Here is a 27,136-nt window from a genome sequence, read left to right as displayed (position 1 = left end):
CAAGAGCTTAATAAAAAGAGTGTTATCAGCAGTACCTCTGGCAAACCCATTTGCAAGAAGGAAGGAGGTTAACCGGTCATACCATGCTCTAGGAGCTTGTTTAAGCCCATATAGAGCTTTCTTGAGTTTATAGACATGCTCTGGGAACTTCGGGTCCTCAAATCCTTTGGGCTGTTTCACATAGACCTCCTCCTGTAGGACTCCATTGAGAAAGGCACTTTTGACATCCATTTGGTGAAGTTTGAATTTCAAGAAGCATGCCACAGCTAACAGTAACCGAATAGACTCAAGTCTAGCCACGGGGGCAAAAGTTTCTTCAAAATCAACCCCTTCCACTTGATTGTAGCCTTGAGCAACTAACCTGGCCTTATTACGAACCACTGTCCCGAACTCATCAGATTTGTTCTTGAAGAGCCATTTGGTTCCTATAATGTTTACTCCATCAGGTTTAGGAACTAGGATCCACACTCGGTTTCTTTTGAACTGCCCCATTTCATCCTGCATTGCATTGTTCCAGAATTCATCCAAAAGAGCCTCAGTTACATTTTGAGGTTCTACCAGAGACACATAGCAAGCAAATGCAATAACATTTAGCACCTTGCGACGAGTGACCATAGTTGCATTTGGGTCCCCAATGACAATTGTGGGAGGATGAGCTTTTTGAATCCAAGACGGGGGACCCTTCTTATATAATCGAGAGTGAGGTGAGGACATTGCATCCTTGCTGATGGGGCCGAGTCTTTGAGATGGCGTCATCTCCCATAGAATCAACAGATGAGGTACCATCATTGGCAGATGAGACTGGTTGGCTGTTAGATGGTGTTATCTCTGGTGTTTCTTGATTAAGTGTAACCAGAGGGAGTGATGGGATATATGGGTCATGGGAATCTTCCTCTCCAGATCCAGACCCATTGTCTGACACCTCCAAGTCGTCAAACTTTACATTCATTGATTCCATGACTGTAAAAGTTCGTTTGTTGTACACCCTATACGCACGGCTGTTAGTCGAGTATCCAAGGAAAATTCCTTCATCACTCCGAGCATCAAATTTTCCAAGATGATCACGATCATTGAGTATGTAACAGGTACACCCAAATATATGTACATGGCTCAGATTAGGAGTCTTGCCTTTCCACAGTTCGTAAGGAGTTTGAGATGCACCAGTTCGCAGATGAACTCGATTACATATATAACATGCAGTATTCACAGCTTCGGCCCAAAACCGGATAGCCACACCCTTTGCACACAGCATGACCCGAGCCATCTCCTGAAGAGTTCTATTTTTGCGTTCTACGATCCCATTCTGCTGTGGAGTCTTAGGTGCAGAGAACTCATGGCTAATACCCATTTTATTACAGAATTGAGCAAATATGTCGTTTTCAAATTCCTTCCCATGATCGCTTCTGAACCGATAAATCTTGCCAATGGTGACACCCTTTTCATTTTGCAGCTGCAGACACAGAGAGGAGAAGGCTCCAAAGGTATCTGATTTTTCTTTGAGGAAGTTTACCCAAGTGTATCTTGAGAAGTCATCTACACACACCATCACATACCGTTTCCCCGCAATGCTTGCAGTTTGCATTGGACCCATTAGATCAACATGAACTAATTCTAGTACTTTGGAAGTAAGGAGGGCATTTATAGGAGGATGAGAGGACTTAATTTGTTTACCTTGTTGGCAGGGACCACACACCCTATCTCTTCCCAATCTGAATTCAGGAATCCCACGGACAGCTTTGATGGAAACAATCTTCTTTAAGTCTCTGTAGTTTAGGTGCCCCAGTCTGTAGTGCCATAAATCAGGTTTATCCAAGAACACCCTGTGGCATTTTACTTGATTGGTCAGAACATAGCAGTGATCAGCCGTTCTGTTCCCTCCGAGAACTGTTTTCCCATCAGATGAGACTAAGCATTGTGTCTTGGTGAAGTTCACATCATAGTTAGCATCACATAGTTGACTGATGCTAATTAAGTTTGCTTTCAGTCCTTTCACGAATAGCACGCCTGTCAGAGAGAAGACATCCAAGAGATCTAGATCACCCTGCCCCATAATCTCCCCTTTATTTCCATCACCAAAGGTGACAAACCCTTCTTTGGATGAATGAAAGTTCTTAAGATCATTGCAGGAACCTGTCATGTGTCGTGAGCATCCACTATCAAAGTACCAGCAGTTATCTTTCATAGCTGACAGGGAGGTATGAGCAACAAGAGCCAGATTTTCACGTTTGGATTTCCTCTTCTTCTTAGTTCCGTGTTGAGGGGCAAAAGAGAAATTACCGTGGCCAGATTTCCTATTGATAAGGTTTGTCAAGTAAGTTCGGAGTTTGTAACATCTTGGCCTGATGTGTCCTCTTTTATTGCAGAAGTGACACGTTGGAACAAATCGATCAACCTGTTTGTCTCTTGATTTTTCACTCATAGGACCTCTTTTGAAAGAGTTGGGCTTAGATTCATCAGGTTTTTTCTCTGGTTGATCATCCTTGATGGTAGTAGAGGCAGACACAAACTTTATTTTATCACCAGAGGATGAAGCTGAGTTATCTTCAATAGTCAAATCATTCCCTTGATTGTATAACAGTTTGTATCCAATAGATGTTCTGTCTCCATACGGCTTCTGATTTTGGAGAGCTTGATTCAGTGCAGCAGTGCCCGAGGGAACATGAGAAAGGGACTGCTTTGCTCTCACAAGTTCAGAAGTCAATTTGTATATCTCACTGTCTTTGGAACACAACTCCAATGTCATCTTCTTGAGCTTATCTTCTAGTTCACATTTACTATCATCAAGAGCTTTGTTCAGATCCTGTAGTTCCTTCACTCTCTTAGCCATATAGCCCCATTGGGCAAACATTTCCTCATAAGCCTTATTTTTCTCATCAGCTGTTGATTCAGAATCAGACAAGGAGTCATCTCCCTCAACTTCTTCAGGGACAGATTCCCTGACCATAAATGCCATTACAGACTTATCATCCTTCGATTCATCACTAGCCTCTTCTTCTTCACTATCACTCCATGTGACAGCCAAGGCCTTCTTTTTCTTAAGTGTATTTGCACATTCTGCCTGTATGTGACCAAAACCTGAGCATTCGTGACACTGAATCCCTTTTCGTTTCTTTTCTGGTTGTTGGGATTGTCGGTTAGGACCAGGGAAGTTCCTTCCAGTAGAATTTTCCTTATTACCAGGATTAGATTTCTTGAAGTTCTTTTTTAAGAATCGGGCATAATTCTTTGCCAGGAAGGCCAGATTCGCATCTGTAAAAGATTCAGACAAATCAACTTCCTTAGAGTTTTCTTCCTTATGGATGAAAGCAACTTCCATTTCGATCTTCTCCTTCTCAGAACTCTTGGTTTTCTTCCCTTTCTCCCATCTCTCAAGAGTTAACTCATAATTTTGGAGTGACCCAATCAATTCGTCTAGATCAAGTGCTTCAATATCTCTGCTTTCTTCAATAGACGTTACTTTGGACATGAATCTTTTTGGAAGAACACCTAGTAGCTTTCTCACCAATTTCTTGTTGGAGTAAGTTTTGCCAAGAGCATAGGATTCATTGGAAATGTCACACAGCTTAGCATGAAATTCTGAGACGGATTCATCTTCCTCCATTGACAGATTCTCAAAGGATTTTGCTAGAGATCGAAGTCGAGCCTTTTTAACAGCATCAGTTCCCTCATTCTTGATTTTCAGCTTTTCCCACGCATCTTTGGCAACTTCACAGTTCGAAATAACTTTCAGTTGATTAGTCGAGACAGCATTGAAGAGGGCATGAAGAGCTTTGGAATTGAAATTAGCTCGTTCCATTTCGTCAGTAGTCCATTCACTGGATTTTTTGATCTTGTCCCCTTCTTCGTCAGTAACAGTAGGAGGTGACCAACCTTCGGCAACTGCCATCCAGACTCGTTCATCCACAGCCTTCAAGAAAGCTCTCATCTTTGTCTTCCAATAGGGATAGTTAGAACCTTCCAGCATGGGGGGTCTGGAAGTTGATCCTCCTTCTCTGAACATTTCCATTTCAGGTAGATCTGCACACACTCAGCAAAGAACATTGTTGCACAACGAGATGAGACTCGTGGTGGGTTAGTTTTCTAGAAAATTACAGGATAAAGATTGACAGAGAAACTTAAGGATGTGCAGACAATAGGACAAATCCAAGATCGCAATTTCTTTACTTGAAAAAGTAAGCTCTGATACCAATTGAAAGTCCTAATTACTACCAGTTCATATTGATGATTCTTAGCAGATTAATTCTATGTTATGAATTAGAAATTAAAAACAATGAACACAGAATTTACAAGCTTCCTCTGCATTGGAAACGCATTCCAACCGAGTAGTGCTTGGGTTCCCTTGAACCGGGTACAGTAACTTTCACTAAACAATCAATTCAATTACAAAAACCAGTTCCGATTCTTCAAATCAAACAATGTAATCTAAATTGACTTTTATACAAAGTTACCTAATGCTTGAACAACCTCAAGCTTTGAGATCTAAACACATTTAGATCTCAAACACAAGAAACACACAGCTGAACTACCTTCAGCAAAGAATCTGAACTCCCTTCAGATCAAGCAGATTTGAACTTCATCTTCAACCTCAGGAAGATCTCTCGAACTTCAATCTGCACAAACAAGAACAAAAACAGAAAATATGTTGCCCTAGCAGAGCAAGAATCAAGAAGAAGATTCTAACAGAAGAGAGTTGGTTAGTACAACGGTTTTGATCGAATTTATATACTAAAGATAATAAACCAGACTAACTAACCAACCAGCAAAGTACAGCTGGCACACCCTAACAAACTAGCAGAAAGCTGACATGGCACTAAAATGATATTAGTGAAAACAGATGCAACTAACTCCAGAACAGATGTTAGAGACAACAAATACTGAACAAAAGCAATATCTAATTTGCCACACAAAACATGACACTTACAGTTTGAAAATTCTCAACAACTTTAGAGCATGAAGGCTTTCATCATTAAGCAACTGATCATTGCTTGTTCATTAAGCATTTTGGTAATAATTTCATCCTACTACTTCTCTATGTGGATGATGTAATTCATGCCAAAAATCATACACAGGAGTTGGAGGGTTTGAAAGTAAGATTAAACACAAAGTTGAAGTCAAAAGACTTTGTTGAACTGAAATACTTTCTTCGCTTTGAGATAACAGTGTCTAAATAAGGGAATTTTGTGTCTCAAAGAGGATATCCCTTACAATTCCTTGATGATCTTAGATTCCTAAGAAACAAACTAGTTAGTACTCCCATGGAGACAAACTTTAAATTATCCCAGGATAACAAAGAAAGTCTAGCAACAATCGCTAGGGCAGACATATCTTTTTCAGTAAACAAACTGAGTCAATTGCTTGCTACACTTAAGGCTAGCCATATGACTGCTACTGAAAGAGTTTTACAATATATTAAAGGTACTCCTGGACAAGGAATCATGCTCTCATCAACATTAGAATTCAAACTTCAAGCCTATGCCAATTCAGATTGGGCAGCAGGCGTTGATACAAGGAGGTCCACTAGTGGATTTTACATATTCATTGATATTTCTATGGTGTCTTGGAAGAGCAAAAAAGCAACATACTATATCAAGGTCTTCTACTAAAGTAGAATACCGTTCAACGTCTAACATTACATGTGAAGTAGTGTGGCTTTTATATATCCTAAAAGAACTTAAAATCGATCACAAAAGGGCCTACAATGCTGCATTGTGACAATAAAGTTGCTCAACACATTGCAACCAATTCAGTCTATCACGAAAGAACTAAATATATTTAGATAGACTGTCACATTGTTAGGAAAATAATCCAAGGAGTAGTTGTGAAAACTGTGCATGTTTCTACAAAGAATCAGATAGCAAACATATTGACTAAATTCCTTTCTCCAGTTCAAACTTCTCAAAGACAAGATGGGACTGACATTCATACTCTATTTTGAGGAAGAGTGTTAAAAGTATAGGAAGTGAGTTAGTTAGTAAGGGCTCTTTTGGAACGCCGTATTAAGTCGTATTGTATTGCATTGTATTATATTGAATTGTATTTTATGCAATATTTATATATAAAACTATATGTGGTATTAACTTTTATGGACACCTCAATATACAATATTTTAGTATAAATTAAAATTTAACATAGTATTATATAAAATATGATATATCATCTAATTCAATATAATACAATACAATACAACCTAATACGACGTTCCAAACGAACTCTAAATAAGCTGGATTAGTTAGTTGAGATGCTTGTTATTTATGTTATTCTTCGTAACTAATTTTAGTTACTACAACTTACAGATTGGTTGCTATATATACACGTAATTTACTTATTCATTCAATTAATGAGAATTTTCCTTTCATTCAATCTCCCTCAAATATTATTGTAATGGTGTGAAGAAGGCAAAATAAGAACATGTCTTGGTTTGTATATTCTTATCCATATTGCTGAAAAATTGTACGGAAAAGCGTAGCTGAAAGTGAACACGACCCTCCCCCCATACACAAAAAAATAAAATAAAAGGGTCCATTTGTTCAAAAAATAGGGTGAATGTATAGGTATAGTGTACTTAAGGTTTGTACGCTGCCATTGGGAAGAAGAGTGATTGAACAAGTGGACTGGTATTCATTAATATTATTACACAATTATTGTCAAATATCTTTCCAACATATGTTTTCTCTCTCGAATGTTTAGTTCAAATCAACAACACACTGACAAATGCAAACAGCATAAACTCTTCTTTGTCTCTTTTTTCAAACATTTACCTAAAAATTCCATCTCTCTCTATATAAATTCCATAAAAAAAGTAAATAAAAAATTACATGCAATAAATGACAAATTTGATAAATTATGTATGTATGTATGCCCCGAGTTGTACAATATGTATATAATGTGATAAAAAAAATAATTGAAATAGTAGCATTCTAGTTAACTAGTAAGGAGAAAGTGATTAAAACATGAGGTCCATAAAAAGATATTAAACATAGCTGTAGAAAATAAGAACTTAGGGAAACAAGTGTAACAATATATAAGTCCAGAAAGACAAAACGTTTATAGAGGTTTTGTCATTAATAAGAGATATGTCTAAGTTATGTACAGTACTCCATCAATTCTAATAATATTTTGGCAGTCAAATCTTTGAGTAATAAAAGTTGCTCTAGTTAATTTGTATCCGAAAAATAAAAGTAAAAAGAAAGAATATAGTGTATTTAAACTTTTGGATCTTAAAACTTTAATATGTCATAGTGTTTACTACAGAAATTTAATATAAATATTAAATAATATTTCCATTCAAAACCATGACTTGTTTCACAAAATAAATAATAATCACTTAGCTGCTACTTTCACACAGTTAATAAAACTCAGTGGATATAGTTTTCTAGGAAATACATCTTTAATATTTGATCTAGTCCATACTCTAAAACCAATGTTCTGCAGAGGCCCCCCAATTATTACACTTTGGTACCTCCAATGCATATACATATATTCAGATTATATATATATATTGATGGAAATATTCAGATAATATTTTCAATTTTAACTTGTGGATAACATTAAGAGCCAAAGGATATATGAATTTTTTATTTTTATTTTTTCTTTTTCAACAGTGAACAGTAAAATGATGATTTTTCTGCACAAGAACATGTCAATTGAACAATTCATATGTAAAGAAAGAAGAGTTCATCTGAACACCTTTTTCAGCTTTCCTTTTCAATAAAAGCTCAGATAATAACTTTGATTATATTCCACACTTTCATGCAAAAAATAATAAAAGCACACAGTAAACACTCAGTTTTCATTTTTTAAAAAGGACGGTTGTAGCTAATAAAGCGTGAAAGACATTGTGAATCTAGATAGAAAAAGTCTCAGTTTTCTATTCATTTGTTTACATTTTCAGAAAGATTCTATTAAAGCAGCTGTCACTGAAAAACAAAAAGCTTTTTTTTTCATCATTTAATGAATGAGCTGAGCTGATTCTTAGTCTCACTCAGCTCTTTGCTTAGCTATCAAATGTCCATCATGTAAAAAAAAAAAAAAAAGTTGGGTTATGATGATTATGAAAGAAACATACTTGTATAGAGTGAATATTGAAAATGTTATTGTAAAGAGTTACAAGCAAGTACAAAAGAAAGTCAAGAAAGGAAGTAGGGCTAAGTAGATTTGATTTGAACAAACAATTAACAATTATCCAAACATGTATATATTTTCTAAAATTAAATATATTAGTGCTTAAACATAACATTGATAGAGCCATCATTTTAATTATAAAAATAATCAAACTGCAATCCTTGATGAACACAATGGAAAATCCCCATCTTGAGTAAGTGTCTTTGATCTATATGAAGCACTGAATAGCTGTTGCTGTGATGACTGCTTACAGTGTGCTATGGCTCCTTGAATGGAGCTCTCAAGTTCTGAGCTTGCACTGCTACTACTCCTCTTAAGAAAATGAAGGTCATGAGAACCATTGGGGCTTAATGAAAAAGAAGATGATGATGATGAAGAAGAAGAAGAAGAAGAAGAAGATCCCCCTGATATAGAAGTAGATGTACACAAAAATTTAGCCCCAGAATGCCTCTGAATCACACCAGAAAATGACTTTCTATGGTAACTACCAGTAGCAGCAGCAGCTGCAGCCTCAGCCATAATTTCATTTTCAATGCTCTTCATTAGAGTAGATATCTTCTGGTATCTCCCATTTTTAATGGATCCATTACTTGTGCCACTACTAGAGCTAGTAGGAGGAGTAGTAGTAGTTGTAGAATCTTCTGATGACTTAGTATTATCATTATTAAACAAGGACTTGAGATAAGCTCTTGAGGCCTTGAGCTTTCTCCCAAGTGAAGACTGCTTGAGCTTCCAAGACCATGACTTGATCCTTGGCAATCTACCATTACCACCCCCACCAGCACCACCACCACCACCACCATTGATGAAAACTCTGACTTCATTTGCCCATTGAGAGAGATACTCATCTGGGTTTAGCTCACAACTAACTCTACATGAGTCAGATGGTGAGGACTCCATTGGAGTGTTTGTGTTTGTACATGGAGCAGTGGAAGAAGAGAAGGGCATTATGGTAAAAGTGTCTTCAAAGGCTTCTTGTTCATCATCATCTTGTTCTTCTTCTTGTTGTTGTGTATTTGAGCTTTGGATAATCTTTTGAACCATTTTTAAACGAGGAGGGAGATGAAGAGGGAGGAGTTTTCCTTTGTAGAAAAGCTCATCAGCTGGGAAATAAGAATGTGATGAGGACATTTGAAACTCAAACTCTTTGTTGCTTTGTTGAGGTGATGGACATGGTGGTAGCGGTGGAGAGTTGTTAATTGCATTTTTAAACAAGTTAGAAGAAGATGAAGATGAAGAGGTTATTTCCATGTCTATGTAGTCCTCATCTATAAGATTAGTAGTTGTTGCAATGGCCATTATCTCATATGATGATATGGCTTTGTGTGTTGTTGTGTAATGGAGATATTAGATGGTTATGGGGAGAAGAGCTAAGTGAGGGAAAGAGGGCAGAGCAATTTTTTAAAGTGAAGATGCTGCCATGTTTGAATATAAATATAAAAATAAAGTGTCAGATTTATATATTTATTTACTAATTATAAATTATTATTAATTTTAAATTTTCATTTGATATATATATAAATGAATGCTTCCAAGAACTAAATTGCAGAAAGAATATCATCATTTTCAAATGGAGCAATCAATATAAAATCCACTCTCTCATTTTCACATTGATATTTATTACTATATATTTTTTCTGGGGTGAAAATGTTTGAATTCTACACACATATGTCTAAAATGTTTTTTTGAAAATACAAATGTATAATATCAACTTTTTCCATTAAAAGTTTAGATTTTGATTTTAGAAAACAATGACTTAGTTGCTGCTATTTCTAAAACTAAGGACTTCAATCGTGGAAAAAGTAACAATATTTACATCCTTCAGAGTTTTGATTTTTTTACATTTTACATCAATTTTGTTCATTAAGAATTTACAATTTAGTTATATAAAATTTATATATTTATATTATTTAATTTCTCAGAGTAAAGTACAATACATTAGGAGTACTTAAGTTGATTAATGTTTATATATCGATGAAGCTGTAACAAGTATGATGATGAGCATGAGATGAGATGATAAGAGGGTGTCCTGTAGTTGTGACTGGTTAGTGAGTGTTGTTGTGTACAATGCATGGAACTGTAGAGTTAGTGGGTGACATTGGTTAAGCAACTCATGCATGCCCCACTTTTTGTAAGTACCTTGAATTGAATATAGGTGAGGGAGAATCTCCAACCCCAAGATGTTGACCCTCACACTTGTTTTTATTACACTTTCAATGTAAATAGCATAAAACCCCACTTGTTTTTATTACAGTGCTCAGAAAGTGAAAACTCATTATAATTCTCAGATTGAATCTAATTTCAATTATCATGATTTCCAGTATGGTGCATCCATGTTGGAATTCTCAATGTGCATACTAACCCATCTATTTGCTCTTCCTTCATATTCATAATATGTGTGTATATATATAGAACTAATTCATAGTCCTTTTTTATTGGCTCTATTATGAACGTCGCAGGGTTGTTTTTTTTTTTTTTTCTTCAAAAAATTGAATTTAAAAAATACAATGTTTAACCCCTCTTTGTAAGGAATACAACCTTGTAATTAATTTAAAATAGATGAGGCAAACTATATAATATAATATAATTCTGTTAACATCCACAAAATTTTAAAAACCACTTCTAAAAAGAAAATATTTTTTTAAGGAAAGAGAGAAGGGGAGGGAAGACCTCTATTTTGTAATTTTTTATTTTTGATAGATGAGACCGATGTCCTTGTGGTTGACCTGGTCTCAATAACCCAACAAAATTGAAACATTTATTATTATTAATTCTATTTTTTAAATAGATGTTATCCATTAATAAAACTAATGAGTAATACTTGGGTATGACTCCAATAGGTGACCTTGTGTTGTGTTAATTGAACTCCACAAGCATGTTAAAAAATTAACACCTCCTCAACAATTATTTACCTAGAATTCATTTTGGTAAAATTATAAAATCATCTACTACAAAAATAAGGTTCATGTGACCCAGATTGAAGGAGTCTATAAATATTTAGAGACCCTTCACTGTATGCAGGGACGGACCCACTTGCATTCATGTGGGGCTATAGCCCCACTAACAAAAATATTATCTTTTAAAAAATTAAATGTAATTTTTTGAATTTGATAATTATAGATTAAAATAGTAGAAAAGCCCCCATAAAATTAAATTAATCTAGTAAAAGTAATTATAATGTATGTATAAAGATTTTTTAATGATAAATAAGCCTCCTCAAAATAAAAATTTTGGGTCCGTCACTAACTGTATGTTACTAATGTGAGTGTCAGGAAAAGAAATATTTAATGACCCTTCGATGTAGACTCTAAAGGTAACAACCACACGGATAGAGTACTACTATATTTATTTATTTTTATTTTTTTTAATAATTTTTCTTGAACAGCTACACTCACTTGACGTTACTATATCATGTTTTGTTTTTTTTGATTTTTTTTTTAAAAAAAAAAAACTAATATGCATAATATATCAAATTTATTTTATTTTTATTTTTTCCATTAACCAAAAAGAATAAAACTTAAAACTACTCAAACAAAATTATGATCATTTAATTAAAAAAAAAAAAGAAAGTCATTTAATATAATGAATCTTATTTTAATCATCATAAAAATAATATTAATAATTATTTTTACAGAAACATAGGTTGTTTGTTCAAAAAAAAAAAACAACGGAGAAATTATCGACAAAAAATAGAAAATTCAGTTATATGTAGATTCAAAACGAACGATGAGTCCAAAGTACAATTAACTCACCATTCAAGCAGCTGAGCTCATAGAAGATAGGAACAAGTTTCACTATACTGTGTTTAATTTTTCTAATAGTATTCTATATTAACTTATTTAATAATTTTTTTCCTTAATTTTAAGATCCCACATCTTCTTTAATTTTTATTACATAATGTTTGATTTAAATTTTGTAAAACACACATATTGTTCCACTAAATTTTCCATAAGTTAATTATAAATGTTAAAGTCATATATTGTTATTGTTAGACATTTATGCATATGATAATAAAGCATATATATTATTGTATAAAGTGTGGAATTAATAAAACATATATGCACTATAACTAAAGGATCGAAATACCTCCCGCCATTGATTCTTGAGTTTCTATCCCACACAAGTTTTAATCTGTAGAGAAAACTAATTGATGTGGGTAATCGGGCTTTCAAGCTCTCTCTACTCTCTTGGGATGGATTTACTGTTTTTCATAGAATGGGTAGTGAACTCAGGGTCCGAGACCCTATATTTATATAGGTGAGACCTTCCATCAAAGTCTCTGCCACAATTATTGTCAAAATATTTTGACAATTAATTCAACAAATTAAATCAGGAAATCAAATATTTGATAAATCGTAATCTGACCATATATAGAATATCAATGAATTAATTGCGTACAGATTCAATGAATATAAAATATTCATTTATCTTAAATTAATTCATTGATTCTATTCTTAAAATAAAAATTATTCTAATATTCTCTCACTTGGCTAGCATTTAGATTTAACACTTATTCAACGATTATCCTTGCTATATAACAAACATATGAATCATGGCGATGTGTCCTCATTATATGGCGAGTATTACGATATATTCATTACATATAACAATGTACTTAATGTGGTAATGTACTTAAGCGAACAAACCCTAAACCTCATGTTCATTCTAGTCCTCTTACAATAATTTTCTCAAATGAAATTAAGGTGCACCTAAATATGAGAAAATATCAAAATTAGAGTTTCATTGAATAATTTTAGTTGTAGAAACAAAAAATTGCATATGGGGTAATTGAATCACATATTTACTTTACGATCCTTGAATTTGTGTTGTGGCATGCCTTTAGTCAAGGATATGTGATCACCCAATTCAGTTTGCGTGCTTAATGACCACTTATCACGCCTCTTTATGACTAAATACTTAATTTCGATATGCTAACTTCGACCAGTACTCTTATAGTTATTAACCATAAAATTGTAGCTGAATTTGTCACAAAGTTTTCTTAATGGCCTAATAAAACTGTAATTCTAAACTATATGCCTACTATGAAACTCTATAATACATCATACGAGATGTATCCTCAAAACAAATGACTCTGACTTTTATAATGGAAATTACAATTAAGGCTCTCCACGATATAGCTTATTGGTAATCTTATAGACGTAATCAAATATTGATTTATGTGAATCAATACAACTAGTGAAGTACGTTAGAATCTAATTGGTTAACTATATTTTCAAATGGTCAATCATCTTAACAAAATATGTATGAATATAATTTTTAGTATCTTAAAGACATCTCATCACTTTGTATAAAAAATAAAGTTGTCTTAACTTTAGTTATTCTGATACTACTTAACGATTCTGAAACAAATGCAATACAAAGTCTTATTCAGGCTCTTAAGTACATCAGGCTTCTAAAATTAGAAGCAAGCAAACAAATGTTCTTAATTTATTCTCATTCCAGATTTATTTTTAAGATGTTGGTTTGAGTTGAATTTATCACACTTGAAGATAAAAGTTATAATAGATGAATAATACATAATTTTATTTCATCAGAGATGATGTGGCTATTCTATAATTAATTAAAATTATATATGTTATTTATATTCTTTATCTCAAAATAATAATTTAAGATATGAATTATTTCACCTTATATAGAAAATTTTTATCATCATTTGCAAGTAACATATTGTCTATGTATAAAATAAATATTACTCCCACTAACCTTCTAGTATATAATTATTTCCATAATTCTCTTTTCAAACCTAAAGGAAAAGATTATATAATTAAAATACCAATTTGTGAGGTATATGTTTTAATCTATAGGTAGACTTTTAAAGCTTGCATATGTTCACCACTATTAGAGGAAAATCTTTATGGCAGTCTGTATACCTTCTCCTCTAGTTCACTGTTTGGAATTGATTAAGGCTAATTAATAATTTTTCCCCCGAACTTTGACATGTACTAAATCATGCCCCCTGATTTTTTTTTTTGCCGTTAAAAATTCCCCCTGAACTATGAAAATTGTTAAATTTAAGGACTTTTATCTAATTTTAGTAAAAAAATTCTAACATGGATGAAAGTTCAGGGGGCATGATTTAATACATATCAAAATTTGAGAGGCATAATTTGGTAGATATCAAAGTCTGGGGAGCATGTTCTAGTACATAAACTATCACTGAAACAGTAAAATTGAATGAAATTAGACAAAAGTCCTTAATTTAACAATCTCAATAGTTCAGGGAGAATTTTTAACGGCCAGAAAAGTTTAGGGGGGTATGATTTAGTATATGTCAAAGTTCGGGGGAAAAATTACTAATTAGCCATTGATTAATGAATTAAAACAAGCAACAAATGTCAAGGTCTACAATAGAATTTTTTATAAAGACAAGTGAGAATGTAAATCTCCTTTGTTATCGATTCTTAGTTTAAAATAAACTTCTTAGCAATGAATTTGGTTTTATATCTTTATATTTCTCCATGTTGCCTAACGAGTATTTATTGGTGAAAAAACTTATGCTTAATGAATGCTCTCTACCCCATTAAGTAACTTTACTAAAGATAGACTTCATTGCTCTTTAAGATATTCATTTATTCATTCATGACATATTGTACCACAATTTCAATTTTGTGCATTCCATAATTTAATTTGCGTCTCAAATTAATATTATATTTGAACTCTTATTGTACAAAATGTAATCACTATAAAATATTGATCTTATTGTTATAATAAGTCATCTTAAGGATGAACCAAAATACTCATTAAAGAGAAAAAATTTCAACATGTATGTTGTCTAAAAATTGTAATTAATTACTAAATAACATGACTTATTAGAATTTTATCAATGACTTGTGGATTATTAATTATGGATTCTCAATAACCATTAAAATTAAAGGTTCTTGTGAATCATAATTAATCTAATACTTGTGGTGTAAGTTTGACTGTTTGGGAAAATAAATGATCTTTTCTAGAAACTAGATTCCTAGATCAATAGCTCTCACTGATTAAGTCAATTCTTAATTCCAGAGTTCTAGTATTGTGAGATTGATAATAAAATATATAACTGTTAGACCTTATAGCTTTTCTGATGAAATGCTCATTTATGGTATTTAGGCCCAGATCTTTTCCTTGACAATTGTACTCTGACTGTATACGGATATTTCTAAAATGTGTACATGTCATAAAGTCAGTTTCCAACCTTATCATAACTCGAAATATGTTTGAGAAACAACTTTAGTTCGAACACGATTAGATATGTACAATCCCGTTGAAGAATATCAACCGACAAGGATATAAGAAATGTTTGGAGTTTGCTATGTAGGCTCCACCCCATGTCCAATAATGCTTAGTTTCTTAAATCTACTACACACCATTAGTTGGGTGTACCAAGCATATGTATCGGGCAATGAACCCATGTTTTTAAAAGAAACTTTGCAAATGTACTGCGAGTTTATCCATACTCACGAATTTTAATGTAGTATTCTCCATTTATATTTGATCTCACTATCTTAATATACAAAATGCACTACTTCTCTACTTAAGATTTAAATGTCTTTGAAACATATCAATCTTTACTTTTGTAGAAATATAATTTATGTGAGTACGTTAAAAATGAGATGCAAAATTTGAGTCCATGTCTACAAAATTAATTGACTTGTATGATTTTTAATATGATAGAATTCTAATTTACACAGATTTTGACTTGTTGGAATACATTTTCTTAATAAAATTTACACAAGTTCTAAATAAAGTTAGTAAAATCAAGTGTAATGAATATTCCCACCATTTACTAACATTTATTCTATTTATGGAGATATGTTCTATAATCTTTGATGCTATAATGTAGAAGAATTCTTATTAACAATACATTTCTTATTATCAGATTGAACCTGCATATCTTTATGAGTGACATCATTTTGTAGTCAAGACCTTTAAATATGTGTCTAAATCAAGTTTCAATAGAAGCTTAGAGCATCAAGGTCTTTGCTAATTTTTTTTTAAAAAAGTCACTACTGTTATAGTGAGATTTCTCTCACCTAGAAACTCGAGACCAGACTCCTATTTAAAGGACACGTATATTCAGATTTCCATTGAAAGCTGGAATGTCCATGAGAGACTTCTCGAAGTTTAGACCTCGCCCAGGATAAAACCCGCGAGATACTGCGAGTACGACCAAAGTCGGATCGCGTAACTGTAACTCTTGTTATGCAGGATGAGAGGAGGGATTTAACTCGCATGTGTCGGGACATATGCTAGTATCCTCTCTATACTTCTACGAAGGCATAGAGATCAACTCTCTATGATGTGATTTGGTCCCAACGACCCAATAGCCTTGATAAACCGATATAGACTCGCATGTCTAAGTTCTATCAGCTCGACATGCGATGTCTACAAGAGGCGATTACCTAAGGGCGCAGACGTTCCAAACGTATTGATGACCCTGCGAGCTCAACAACGGAACATGAACAGTCAACTCGCAGATGCAGAAGACGCATACGTTGATGGACTTAGTAACTGTCGTTCATTTATTAATGTTAACGTTGTTTGGGTTTAATTATTGCAATTCAATATGTAAATAATGGATTAACAATGAATGTGATCCTTGTGTAACCAATTGGACACTTGGTTTGTATATAAAGGGGTGATCCACCATGAAATGGCACCTAGGAATCCTTTGCTACATTGGACTAAGCAGATCACAATCTGACTGAACCACTATAATTCTTTGTCTTATTGATATTTTCCAGTTTTGTTGGTTGTTCTCACATTCCCAGTCGAGTACTCGCCATTCTAGGTCGAATACTCGCACTTGTCGTTTCTCTGAAAATTCTCTTTTGTATTAATCAAATAATATACTCTGGTGTTGCGAAATTCACTCGACAACATTTGGCGCCGTCTGTGGGAATCGACTAAAGATTTCATTTATTTCAAAGAACACTAATCATCATGGCTGGAAATCACGCTAACGGAGCTAACAACGGGTCCATCAGTATTGGAATGATGAGTGTACCGCTGTCTGGAGCTGGAGTGCCACCTGTGGACGTCATCAACGGCGGAGTAGGGAGGAGCAATATCAGACCTCTCAACCTATTCCCAGAAACGACTGGCCCTCAAGTCGGTGACACGTCCACGCCACCAGCAACCATGCATTTTCCCCCCGTCACTCCGGCGGTGGTGTCTGAAGGAATGATCCAGCTGACCACTGATCAATATGCTGCGATTCAGGATCAACTGCGGGCACTACAAGCCGAAGTAGATGGACAGAGCCGAACTCGACGCCCTCCTCGAGTTCCCGCCATTCGCACCGATAACCCTCAGGTAACAACTTCTAGACATCATACTAACTGTGTACGCAGGGAACGAAGAACTAACCCTGAAGCTCTGGACCTGAACCATCCAATGTCAAGGGATCAATCCACAAGGTTTCCAAACCAGAGCACACAAATCGACGAAGATCCTGAGCGCCATAATCCTCGCAGCCGACCATCGAGAGACAACGACGCAGAATCAGCCTCTTCGTCGTCGCATGGTCGCACTCCGAGCAAGTACACAAGGTCCAGCTCTGTACAGACACAACAGGGAGGACATTATCAGGTACACCGAGGTGATCTACGTGATCATCTCAACGCAGTTTTTAGGGCACGCTCTCGCGGCCCACATAATACTGAGACACTCCGTGATCCCCATGTGGGCGATCAGGGTGCCAACGCTGATAATAACCCGCCTATCGCACCGATCGCGACCACTGGGATTAATGTCCCAGCAAACCTTGCCGCAGTAGTTGCGAGCCCCGCAGTTGCAGCGACTCCAGCTCCTGCGACAGGAGGAATTGACCAAAGCATGCTCCTGTAGGCTTTGAAAATGCTCGAGCAACAACGTAAGCCTATATATAAGCTGCATGGCACCTCGCCCTTTACTACAGAGGTGCGACAGGCTCAACTTCCAAAAGGGTTTCGTCTATCCGAATCCCTCAAATATAAAGGTACTTCTAACCCGATAGACTATTTAGAAAAATTTAATACTATAATGGAAGTAGACCAGGTACCACAGCTCGCAAAGTGCCGCATTCTTGCGGCAACACTCGAGGAAAATGCCCATGATTGGTTCACCCAATTACCCGAGGCATCAATATCGACGTGGGAAACCTTCGTCGACCTATTTCTCACGCATTTCCAGGCCACAATGACGTATAGGCCACCTTATACGACTTTGGCCAACATCAAACAAGAACCTGGTGAGTCTTTACAAGACTATTTCAAACGTTTTAACGCAGAAGTAACAAAGGTCGAGAAGGCTCCTGAGTCTTTGCTTGTTTGCATGTTGATAACAGCTATCTTGCGGAGGACCGACTTTTGGAAGGAACTACAAGCTCGAAGGCCCGAGTCCTTAGTAGAGTTCTTCGCCATGGCCGAACCTCACAAAAGAATTGAGAATTCTCTAGCTGAGTTAGAGAAGGGGAAGGACAAGCACCGGTCACCCATACCGCGGTCAAGATCTCGCAGTCCGCGAGGGAAGGACTCCAGGGGCCGAAGCCCAAGAAGACGCAGCCCGCGAAGACAGCGAAGTCCGAAGCTGGCCAAGTCTCCTCCAAAGAAGGAATCCCCGCCAAAAAGGAAGGGTGGACCTCGCTTCGTCAATTATACTGAACTCGCAGTCCCTCGAGACCATATCTACGCGATTGAAGAAAGAAACGGAGTCTTCAAGAAGCCGCCCCCCATCAGAGGAAATCGCGATCGGAGGGATCCTAAAAAATTCTGTAAGTACCACAAGGACATTGGTCACACTACTCTAGAATGTTGGGTCTTGCAGGATGAAATAGAGGAGCTGATCCGGAGAGGGAAATTCAACTAGTACAAAAGGAGCGAGGAAAGTCATCCCCAAGCGGATGACAAAGGAGAAAACCAGAATGCGAGTGGCTCCAGAACACCTCGCAATATCCTGACTATAATTGGAGGACCACACATCGCAGGCGACTCTCGCAAATCACAAGAACGGTATGCCAGAGAAGCCAAGGAGAAGCCGCTTACCAATGTGAATAATCTTGGTGAACGGACCGAGAAGCTCTTTAAGAAAGAATGCGATGACATCATCTTTATGGAGAGTGATGCGAGATGGGTCCATCACCCGCATTCTGATGCACTGGTGATAGTCGCCAATATTGGTGGAGACAATGTCCATCGCATACTGGTTGACAATGGGAGTTTAGTGAATCTGCTGAATTTCCAAGCCTTCAAACAAATGGGGTTGCAGGAGAAGGATTTGCGACCTATGACATCAAGTATTTATGGTTTTTTGGGAGATGTCATAGCAATTAAAGGAATGATCAAACTCCCAATCACTTTGGGAACTGCCCCAGTGACAACCAAGTCAATGGCAGACTTCGCAGTAATCGACCAATACTCAGCGTATAACGCCGTAATTGGTCGACCAATCCTGAAGGAGATGAAGATCATAACCTCGATCTATCATCTGACAATGAAGTTCCCTACTCCCGCTGGAGTAGGTTCGGTGCGGGGAGTCCAATCCGACTCACGAGAATGTTATAACGCAGCCGTTAAACTCGCAGAAAAAAGGACGGTAAATGTTATCTACCTTTTGGAAGCACCACCTCCTCGCCAGGAGATCCTCAGGATCGAGGAGGTGCCGCACATAGACGAACCAGACTTGGATCCAAGAATCCTCGATCACACCGCCGCAGCCCAAGCTGCGGAAGACACAATCGAGGTACCTATAGATCCTATAGATAATAACAAGGTTTTAAAAATTGGTTCTAAATTAAATTTACAGCTGCGAGAACAATTAACGACCTTTTTAAAGTAAAATCTTGATGTCTTTGCCTGGAAACATTCAGATATGGTCGGGATATCTCCGCAAGTCATGTGTCATCGCTTGAACATTGACCCTGAAGTGCGAGGTGTCCGACAAAAGCACCGCAAAATGGACCCCGCGAGGTACCAAGCGCTGAAAGAAGAAGTCGACCGCCTCCTTGCCTGCGGCTTTATACGGGAGTCGTTTTACCCCAACTGGTTAGCAAACCCCGTACTTGTGCCAAAGCCAAATGGCTCATGGCGCACATGTGTTGACTTTACAGATCTAAACAAAGCTTGTCCCAAAGACAGCTTTCCTCTTCCTAGCATTGACCAGCTTGTTGATGCCACTGCAGGTCACGAACTTTTGAGTTTCATGGATGCATACTCGGGATATAATCAAATCCCGATGTATGAACCAGACCAGGAGCATACCTCGTTCATTACTGATCGAGGATTATACTGTTACAAAGTAATGCCTTTTGGTTTAATAAATGCAGGCGCGACTTATCAAAGGCTAGTGAATATGATGTTCGCAGATCTCATTGGAAAGACCATGGAGGTATATGTTGACGATATGCTCGTAAAATCACAACATGCAAAGGATCATATTGTCCACTTACAGGTCATGTTCGATATACTGCGACGATACAAGATGCGTCTAAATCCACTGAAATGCGTCTTTGGGGTTGGCTCTGGGAAATTCCTTGGTTTCATGGTTAATCAGCGAGGAATAGAAGCCAATCCTGCGAAGATCAGGGCATTGGTAGAAATGCCATCACCCACCAAACCAAAGGAGGTTCAGAGCCTCACAGGTAAAGTCGCAGCCTTAAACCGCTCTATATCCAGATCTTCTGATAAATGCAAGGAGTTTTTTCAGATTTTGAAAGGCAACAACAGGTTCCATTGGAATGAAAAATGCGAGCAGGCCTTTCAAGATTTAAAAACGCACTTGGGGCAGCCTCCGATCTTGTCAAAGCCATTGTCCGGAGAAGTCTTGTCCATCTATTTGGCCGTCTCAGAATATGCGATTAGTTCGGTGCTAATACGCGAGGACCAAGGTCGCCAATACCCAGTGTATTACGTCAGTAAGCGATTACTGGATGCCGAGACACGTTATCCCCAAATGGAGAAATTGGCTTTCGCCTTGATAATATCCTCAAGAAAATTGCGACCCTACTTCCAGGCTCACAGCATTGAAGTTTTGACGAACTTCCCCTTAAGACAAGTTCTAGCGAAACCAGAACCATCGGGGAGATTGTTAAAATGGGCGATGGAGTTGAGTCAGTTCGACATCAAGTATAAACCAAGAACTGCGATCAAGGGGCAAGCCTTGGCAGATTTTATACTCGAATTCGCCAGCACCGAGGTGGCAGTCGTAGAGGACAGAAGTGGTGACATTGCTATAGCTGGCAAAGAAACATGGACATTGTACGTCGATGGAGCCTCAAATAGCGAAGGTTCTGGTAGTGGGATCTTGCTAATCAGTCCCAATAATTTCAAGGTACACGCTGCTTTACGTTTTGAGTTTTCTGCATCTAACAATGAAGTTGAGTATGAGGCTTTAATCGCAGGATTGAAACTTGCCCTCGAGATGAAAGTCGAGTATCTTCAGGCTTTTAGCGACTCCCAAATCGTGGTATGCCATGTGAATGGAGAATACCTAGCAAGAGGCGGAAGATTGGTTAAATACTTAGCCATTGTTCGCGAAATAATGCAGAAGTTCAAAAATGTAGTCGTGTCTCGAGTACCGCGTGCTCAGAATGCCCACGCAGACGCATTGGCCCGTTTGGCCTCAACTAGAGAAGCTGAATTGCTCGATGTGATTCCGGTAGACGTATTGGCTCACCCAACCATAAATCAAGAAGTAATCATGGAGATAGATGGCGTTCAGGAGATTACCTGGATGACTCCTATCCTCGCATATCTGGAAAAGGGGCTCTTACCCGATGATAAAGTAGAGGCAAGAAAATTGCGACAGCGAGCAGCCCGTTATGTAATATATGACCAAAGGTTGTATCGCAGAAGTTTTAGTCAGCCACTTCTCAAATGTATCAGTGGAGAGGATTGTGGTTACATACTTCGTGAAGTACACGAGGGGATTTGTGGCAATCACACCGGAGGTAATTCCCTTGCGTTAAAAATTATGCGGCAAGGGTATTACTGGCCAACATTACGACAAGATGCTCTCGCGTTTGCAAAGAGGTGTGACAGATGTCAGCGAATAGCCACTTACACCCACCAGCCTCCGAGTAACCTCCATTCTATCACAAGTCCATGGCCCTTTGCAATATGGGGAATTGATCTAATCGGCGAGTTACCCAAAGGAAAGGCGGAGTCAAATATGCTGTAGTCGCAGTTGATTACTTCATGAAGTGGGCCGGAGCCAAAGCACTCGCAACCATCACAGCAACGAAATTGCGCGAGTTTGTCTATACCTCCATCATTTGTCGTTTTGGCATTCTGCATAAACTCATTTCAGACAATGGAAAACAGTTTGACTGTAAAGAGATGCGACAGCTATGCGACGATTTGGGAATTAAGAAGGCTTTTTCCGCAGTTGCTTACCCGCAGAGTAATGGACAAACTGAAGCCATTAATAAAATAATTAAACACACCATAAAAGGGAAACTAGAAGATCGCAAAGGAGCTTGGCCAGACGAGTTACCGCAAGTCCTATGGTCTTATAATACGACCCCTCGATCTACAACTGGTGAAACACCCTTCTCACTTTCTTATGGGTGCGAGGCCATGTTTCCAGTTGAGGTTGGGGCAGGTACCCTACGCAGAGATATTTTCAACATCTTGCAGAACCACGAGAATCAGCTATTCTGCCTTGATCTTTTGGAGGAAAAGCGTGACCAAGCGCACCTAAAAAATGCGGCTTACCAACAGCGAACTGCAAGATACTTTAACTCCAAAGTGAAAGTAAAAGCCCTGCGAGCAGGAGACTTGGTCCTTAGAAGAGTAATGCCAAATTCCAAAAACCTGTCGCATGGGGTCTTTGGGGATAATTGGGAAGGACCATACCTCATCGCAGAAAAAATTGGTGATGCAACGTATCGACTCGCAACACTTGATGGAACTGCGATTCCACGAGCATGGAATGGCGAGAGTTTGAAATTTTATTATCAATAGTACTCACATTATTCGATTATGTTCACTCTTGTACTTATACTTAGATATTTTTCATTCAAAAGAAAAAAAATCCTAAGTATAGGGGGGTATATATGCCCGAATGTACTATTGATTATATGAATGAAATTACTTGTTAAATTTTCAAAAATTTTATCAGCTTTGTAAATATTTCTACTTATTACACCAAGCTGTAATTGAAGTCGCAAATATATATATATATAAAACGCGAGTACCCATGTACTGCGAAAATGTTTAAGGATAGTGATCCCCGCTGGGATATAAATTTGTCCAAAATAAAAAGAAATTTTTCTAAGTACAAAAGCGCGAGTACCCCTGTACCGCATATATAAAAAAAAAGAGAAGTAAAATTAAAAATTATAATTAAACATCTGGAGCAGCAGGAGCAGTCTCATCCGCGACTTTGCTGATGACCTCGTTCTTGACTTCTTCAGCTTCTACACCCTCGACCTCATCAGGAAGGTTCCCTCCCCCACCTTGGGTCTGAGTAGGCGACATGGCACAAAAAGCCTCCGCCATCTCAGCGGCTTCTGCTCCAAGAAGAGAGAAGTTGAAGTCTGGAACTTTGGAAAGAGTGGTATAAATATAATCAGACACTGCCTGATCATACTGCTTCTTCCCATTCTCTCTCTCAGTCTCCAACTCGCGAGTCATCTCCTCGATCGTCGCCTGCGATTTCTTGACCTCGAGCTCCGCCTGCTCCTTAGCCTTGCTGATTTCTTCGAGCTCCTTCTCCTTCCTAGCCACTTCTTGCTTCAGCCTTTTTATGTTCTCCTGAAACTGGGCATTTTGCCTCTTCAGCGAGTCGGCTTCCTTCGAAGGAGTAGCAGCAGCTTTTATGAACAGAGTCATCGACTGCGCGGCCAACTCAGCAGAGTGCGTAACAAGCTCCTCATAAGGGATCTCGGCCAGGAACTTCTCTTGCATGGCTAGGAAGTCGCGAGCTCGAACAGGTGGATCGATTACGACTTTCTTCCCCTTGTCCTGTGCGGTCTTGGCCAGCTTCTTGGAAGAGTCTCTGGCAAGGGTAGCCATCGCATCGCTCTTCCTCTTTTGGGCGACAACGGGCGAAGTCGTCGTTGCTCCACCCTTCGGCTTGATCTTCAGGACAGGTGCGGACTTCAAGAAAGTCATATCTGCGAAGATAAATGAAAGATAAGTATAAGACAAACTCTACCTATTAGTTTATAACAAGAGATTAATTACCTGAGATTGGTCGAGGAGTTTGCTTAGAAAGGCGTTTGTCTATTCGCTCTTGCTGCCTCTCGGATGGTTCTTTGTATACTGGCTCCCTTTGAAGACTTGCGTTCTCAGGAATCAGCTGATGTTCTCGCAACTTCGCAGTCGTACACAGTAATTGCTAGTCGCGATCTTGTACCGGAAGGCTCCCGAGGATTTCAGCCGTCTGTCTGCTAGTCGCGTCAAGTGTTGGTCGAACCGGTCTATCTGCGAGAACAACAAAGAGCGAGTAAGCAAAAGATCTCAAAAGTAATTCAAAAAATGTCTAAGTTAAAAAACACGCGACATACTAGGTCTGCGATTAAAGTCAGTTCTAATCCCCGGGACTTTAAAGACATAAAACCACTTCGATTTCCAATCCCCCATGTTCGACACCATTCCTTCAACCCCGTTGATCTCAGAAGTCGCCCATTTGCTAAAACAGTAGAAGCCATTATGAAGACCTACGCTTTTTATGTCGTAGAAATAGCTGAACTCTTCTACTGAGGGGACCCTATGGACATACTCCATGTACATCGCATAGAAGGCTAGGGCAGTGTTGTAGCTGTTTGGAGTTAGCTGAAAAGGCGATACGTCATATCGCCTAAGAATAGCTGCGATGAAGGGATGGAAGGGAACCGATACCCCACACCGAAGGATGGGTATTGAGACTACCACATCCTCTGTGGGAATGATCGCAGGGTTAGTAAACGGAAGATGCGCTCTCTGAGACGGTTTAGGTCGCTGAAACGCGAGTTGCAGCAAATTTAACCTCACGAAGGTCGTGAAGTCCAATTTGGAAACCCTCGAAATTAAATCCTCACACGCGAAGGGCTCATTCAGCTGGGTATCGTCAACCGAATCTGTCCCACTCCCTTCCGCCTCCTCTTCGTCCTCACCTGACTCGCGAACTGGGGTCGTCCATTCATCGTCCATCTCCTCGACCTCGATGTTAGGAGCATGCCTCGAGTGGGTAAGGTAGTCGCGGGCCGACACAGTGGACTCGCTGTCTCGAATGTCGATGGTCCCAGGTTCTGCGAGTTCCTGCACCATCCTTTCAATGTCCACAGAAGACATCGGGCCTAGCTCTATTGGAGCGGCCTCCTCTTCGGAAAGCGAGGTTGGGAGAAAGCTGTCCTCCTCCTGGTCAACTTCACCGTCGAATGCACGGCCTCCAGAGCCGAGCTGTTGGCTATCCGACAAGTCGCTCATCTGAAAGATAGAAGATCTTTTCAGCGTGATGGATGTGTGAAAAAGCAAGATAAGTGATCTCACCCGCATTAAACTATAAGGTCGCACCTGATAGAATGGTCGGCATCCTTATGAATGCTGACCACCCCGTTCATATGCGAGTAAAGATGCGAATAAGTCACGCATCCTGGGCCAAGCGATATACCTCCAGAAACGGCTGGGAGAAACTCAGTTACTCAAGGGGCATGCGTTCTCGAGCATGACCCTAAAATTACTGAGTTACTCCCACCGTTTCGAGACTACCTATCAGCCAAAGAGTACGATCATTTGAGTATCATCGCATATTGCAAATGGCTGGGTGTACCTCAGTATCTCAAGGGGCATATAATCGCATATATGAAAATTAGAATACTGAGATACACCCACCATTTGGAAACAGCGATTGATACCCTCGCGACTCAACCCACGACATATAAAAATCCTAAAAGATCTAGCCAATAATCAGAAGTAAATAAGTTTTGTCAGTGTGCGAGTATTCAAACTGTTCATCCGAATACTCGCGATTATTCAAAGTATGAAACAGCGCCTATTTAAATATTTCTTACACAGTATGCGGTTATTCCAATTTACAGGTCATTTTTCATAAGATTACCGAGTTTTTTACCCAAAAAACGTAACCTCATACATATCCCTTACAAACATACATTCCTAAAGAGCCTCAAAATACCAAAACCCAGAAAAACATTCTTTCTCAAACACAGAAAACAAAAAATACAATGGAACTTGAAACTAACCTTTAGTTTTGGCAAGTTGTTCCTGCGATTGCTCTCGATCACTTCTGAGATTGAGGATATTTTATAAAAGAACGGTAGAAATCTGGGCAAAAGATGAAAACGGTTTTGAAGTCTCTGTAAGGGAGGGAAGAAGGAAGTTAAGAAACAAGAGGGAAAAATGGAGGATTTGATTCGTATCAAAGGATTTAAATACCCATATCCCTCATTAATTGGGATCACGACACGTGGCAGCCAGAATGCCTAAGGTCGCCCAATCCAACGGCCAACGATGGCCACGCCTACACAAAAACCGAGGAGTTTTTGTGACGTGGCACCATAAATACAATAAAAAGTAATAATTACAGCCGTCATTTTTCAAAACCCTCGATGGGACAACCAAAAGGTCACCTCCTCGTGACAACCCTTCACCTGTCTCTCGAGCAATAGTTTCCCTCTGTGACCGCACCTGTCACATCGCGAAACTAGGGGCATGTGTTATAGTGAGATTTCTCTCACCTAGAAACTCGAGACCAGACTCCTATTTAAAGGACACGTATATTCAGATTTCCATTGAAAGCTGGAATGTCCATGAGAGACTTCTCGAAGTTTAGACCTCGCCCAAGATAAAACCCGCGAGATACTGCGAGTACGACCAAAGTCGGATCGCGTAACTGTAACTCGCGTTATGCAGGATGAGAGGAGGGATCCAACTCGCATGTGTCGGGACATATGCGAGTATCCTCTCTATACTTCTACGAAGGCATAGAGATCAACTCTCTATGATGTGATTTGGTCCCAACGACCCAATAGCCTTGATAAACCGATATAGACTCGCATGTCTAAGTTCTATCAGCTCGACATGCGATGTCT

At 38.2% G+C, this 27,136-nt stretch overlaps 2 protein-coding genes across 2 annotated transcripts; both read right to left on the bottom strand.

Moving 5' to 3' along the window:
• Positions 1-685: 685 nt before the first annotated feature.
• Positions 686-4,006, bottom strand: LOC133036022 (uncharacterized). The gene has a single exon (XM_061112490.1). It carries the CDS (start codon positions 4,004-4,006, stop codon positions 686-688), a length of 3,321 nt encoding a protein of 1,106 aa, XP_060968473.1.
• A 4,191-nt stretch (positions 4,007-8,197) lies between these two features.
• On the bottom strand, positions 8,198-9,646 carry LOC115711219 (probable membrane-associated kinase regulator 4). The gene has a single exon (XM_030639549.2). The coding sequence runs from the start codon at positions 9,418-9,420 to the stop codon at positions 8,269-8,271; it is 1,152 nt and encodes a 383-aa protein (XP_030495409.1). The 5' UTR covers positions 9,421-9,646; the 3' UTR covers positions 8,198-8,268.
• Positions 9,647-27,136: the final 17,490 nt, after the last annotated feature.

Source organism: Cannabis sativa, chromosome 3 (genome assembly GCF_029168945.1).
Source record: "Cannabis sativa cultivar Pink pepper isolate KNU-18-1 chromosome 3, ASM2916894v1, whole genome shotgun sequence".
Classification (NCBI taxonomy): Eukaryota; Viridiplantae; Streptophyta; class Magnoliopsida; order Rosales; family Cannabaceae; genus Cannabis; species Cannabis sativa.
Note: the sequence above shows the minus strand (reverse complement) of the source record. Positions and strands in the feature narration are given on the sequence as shown.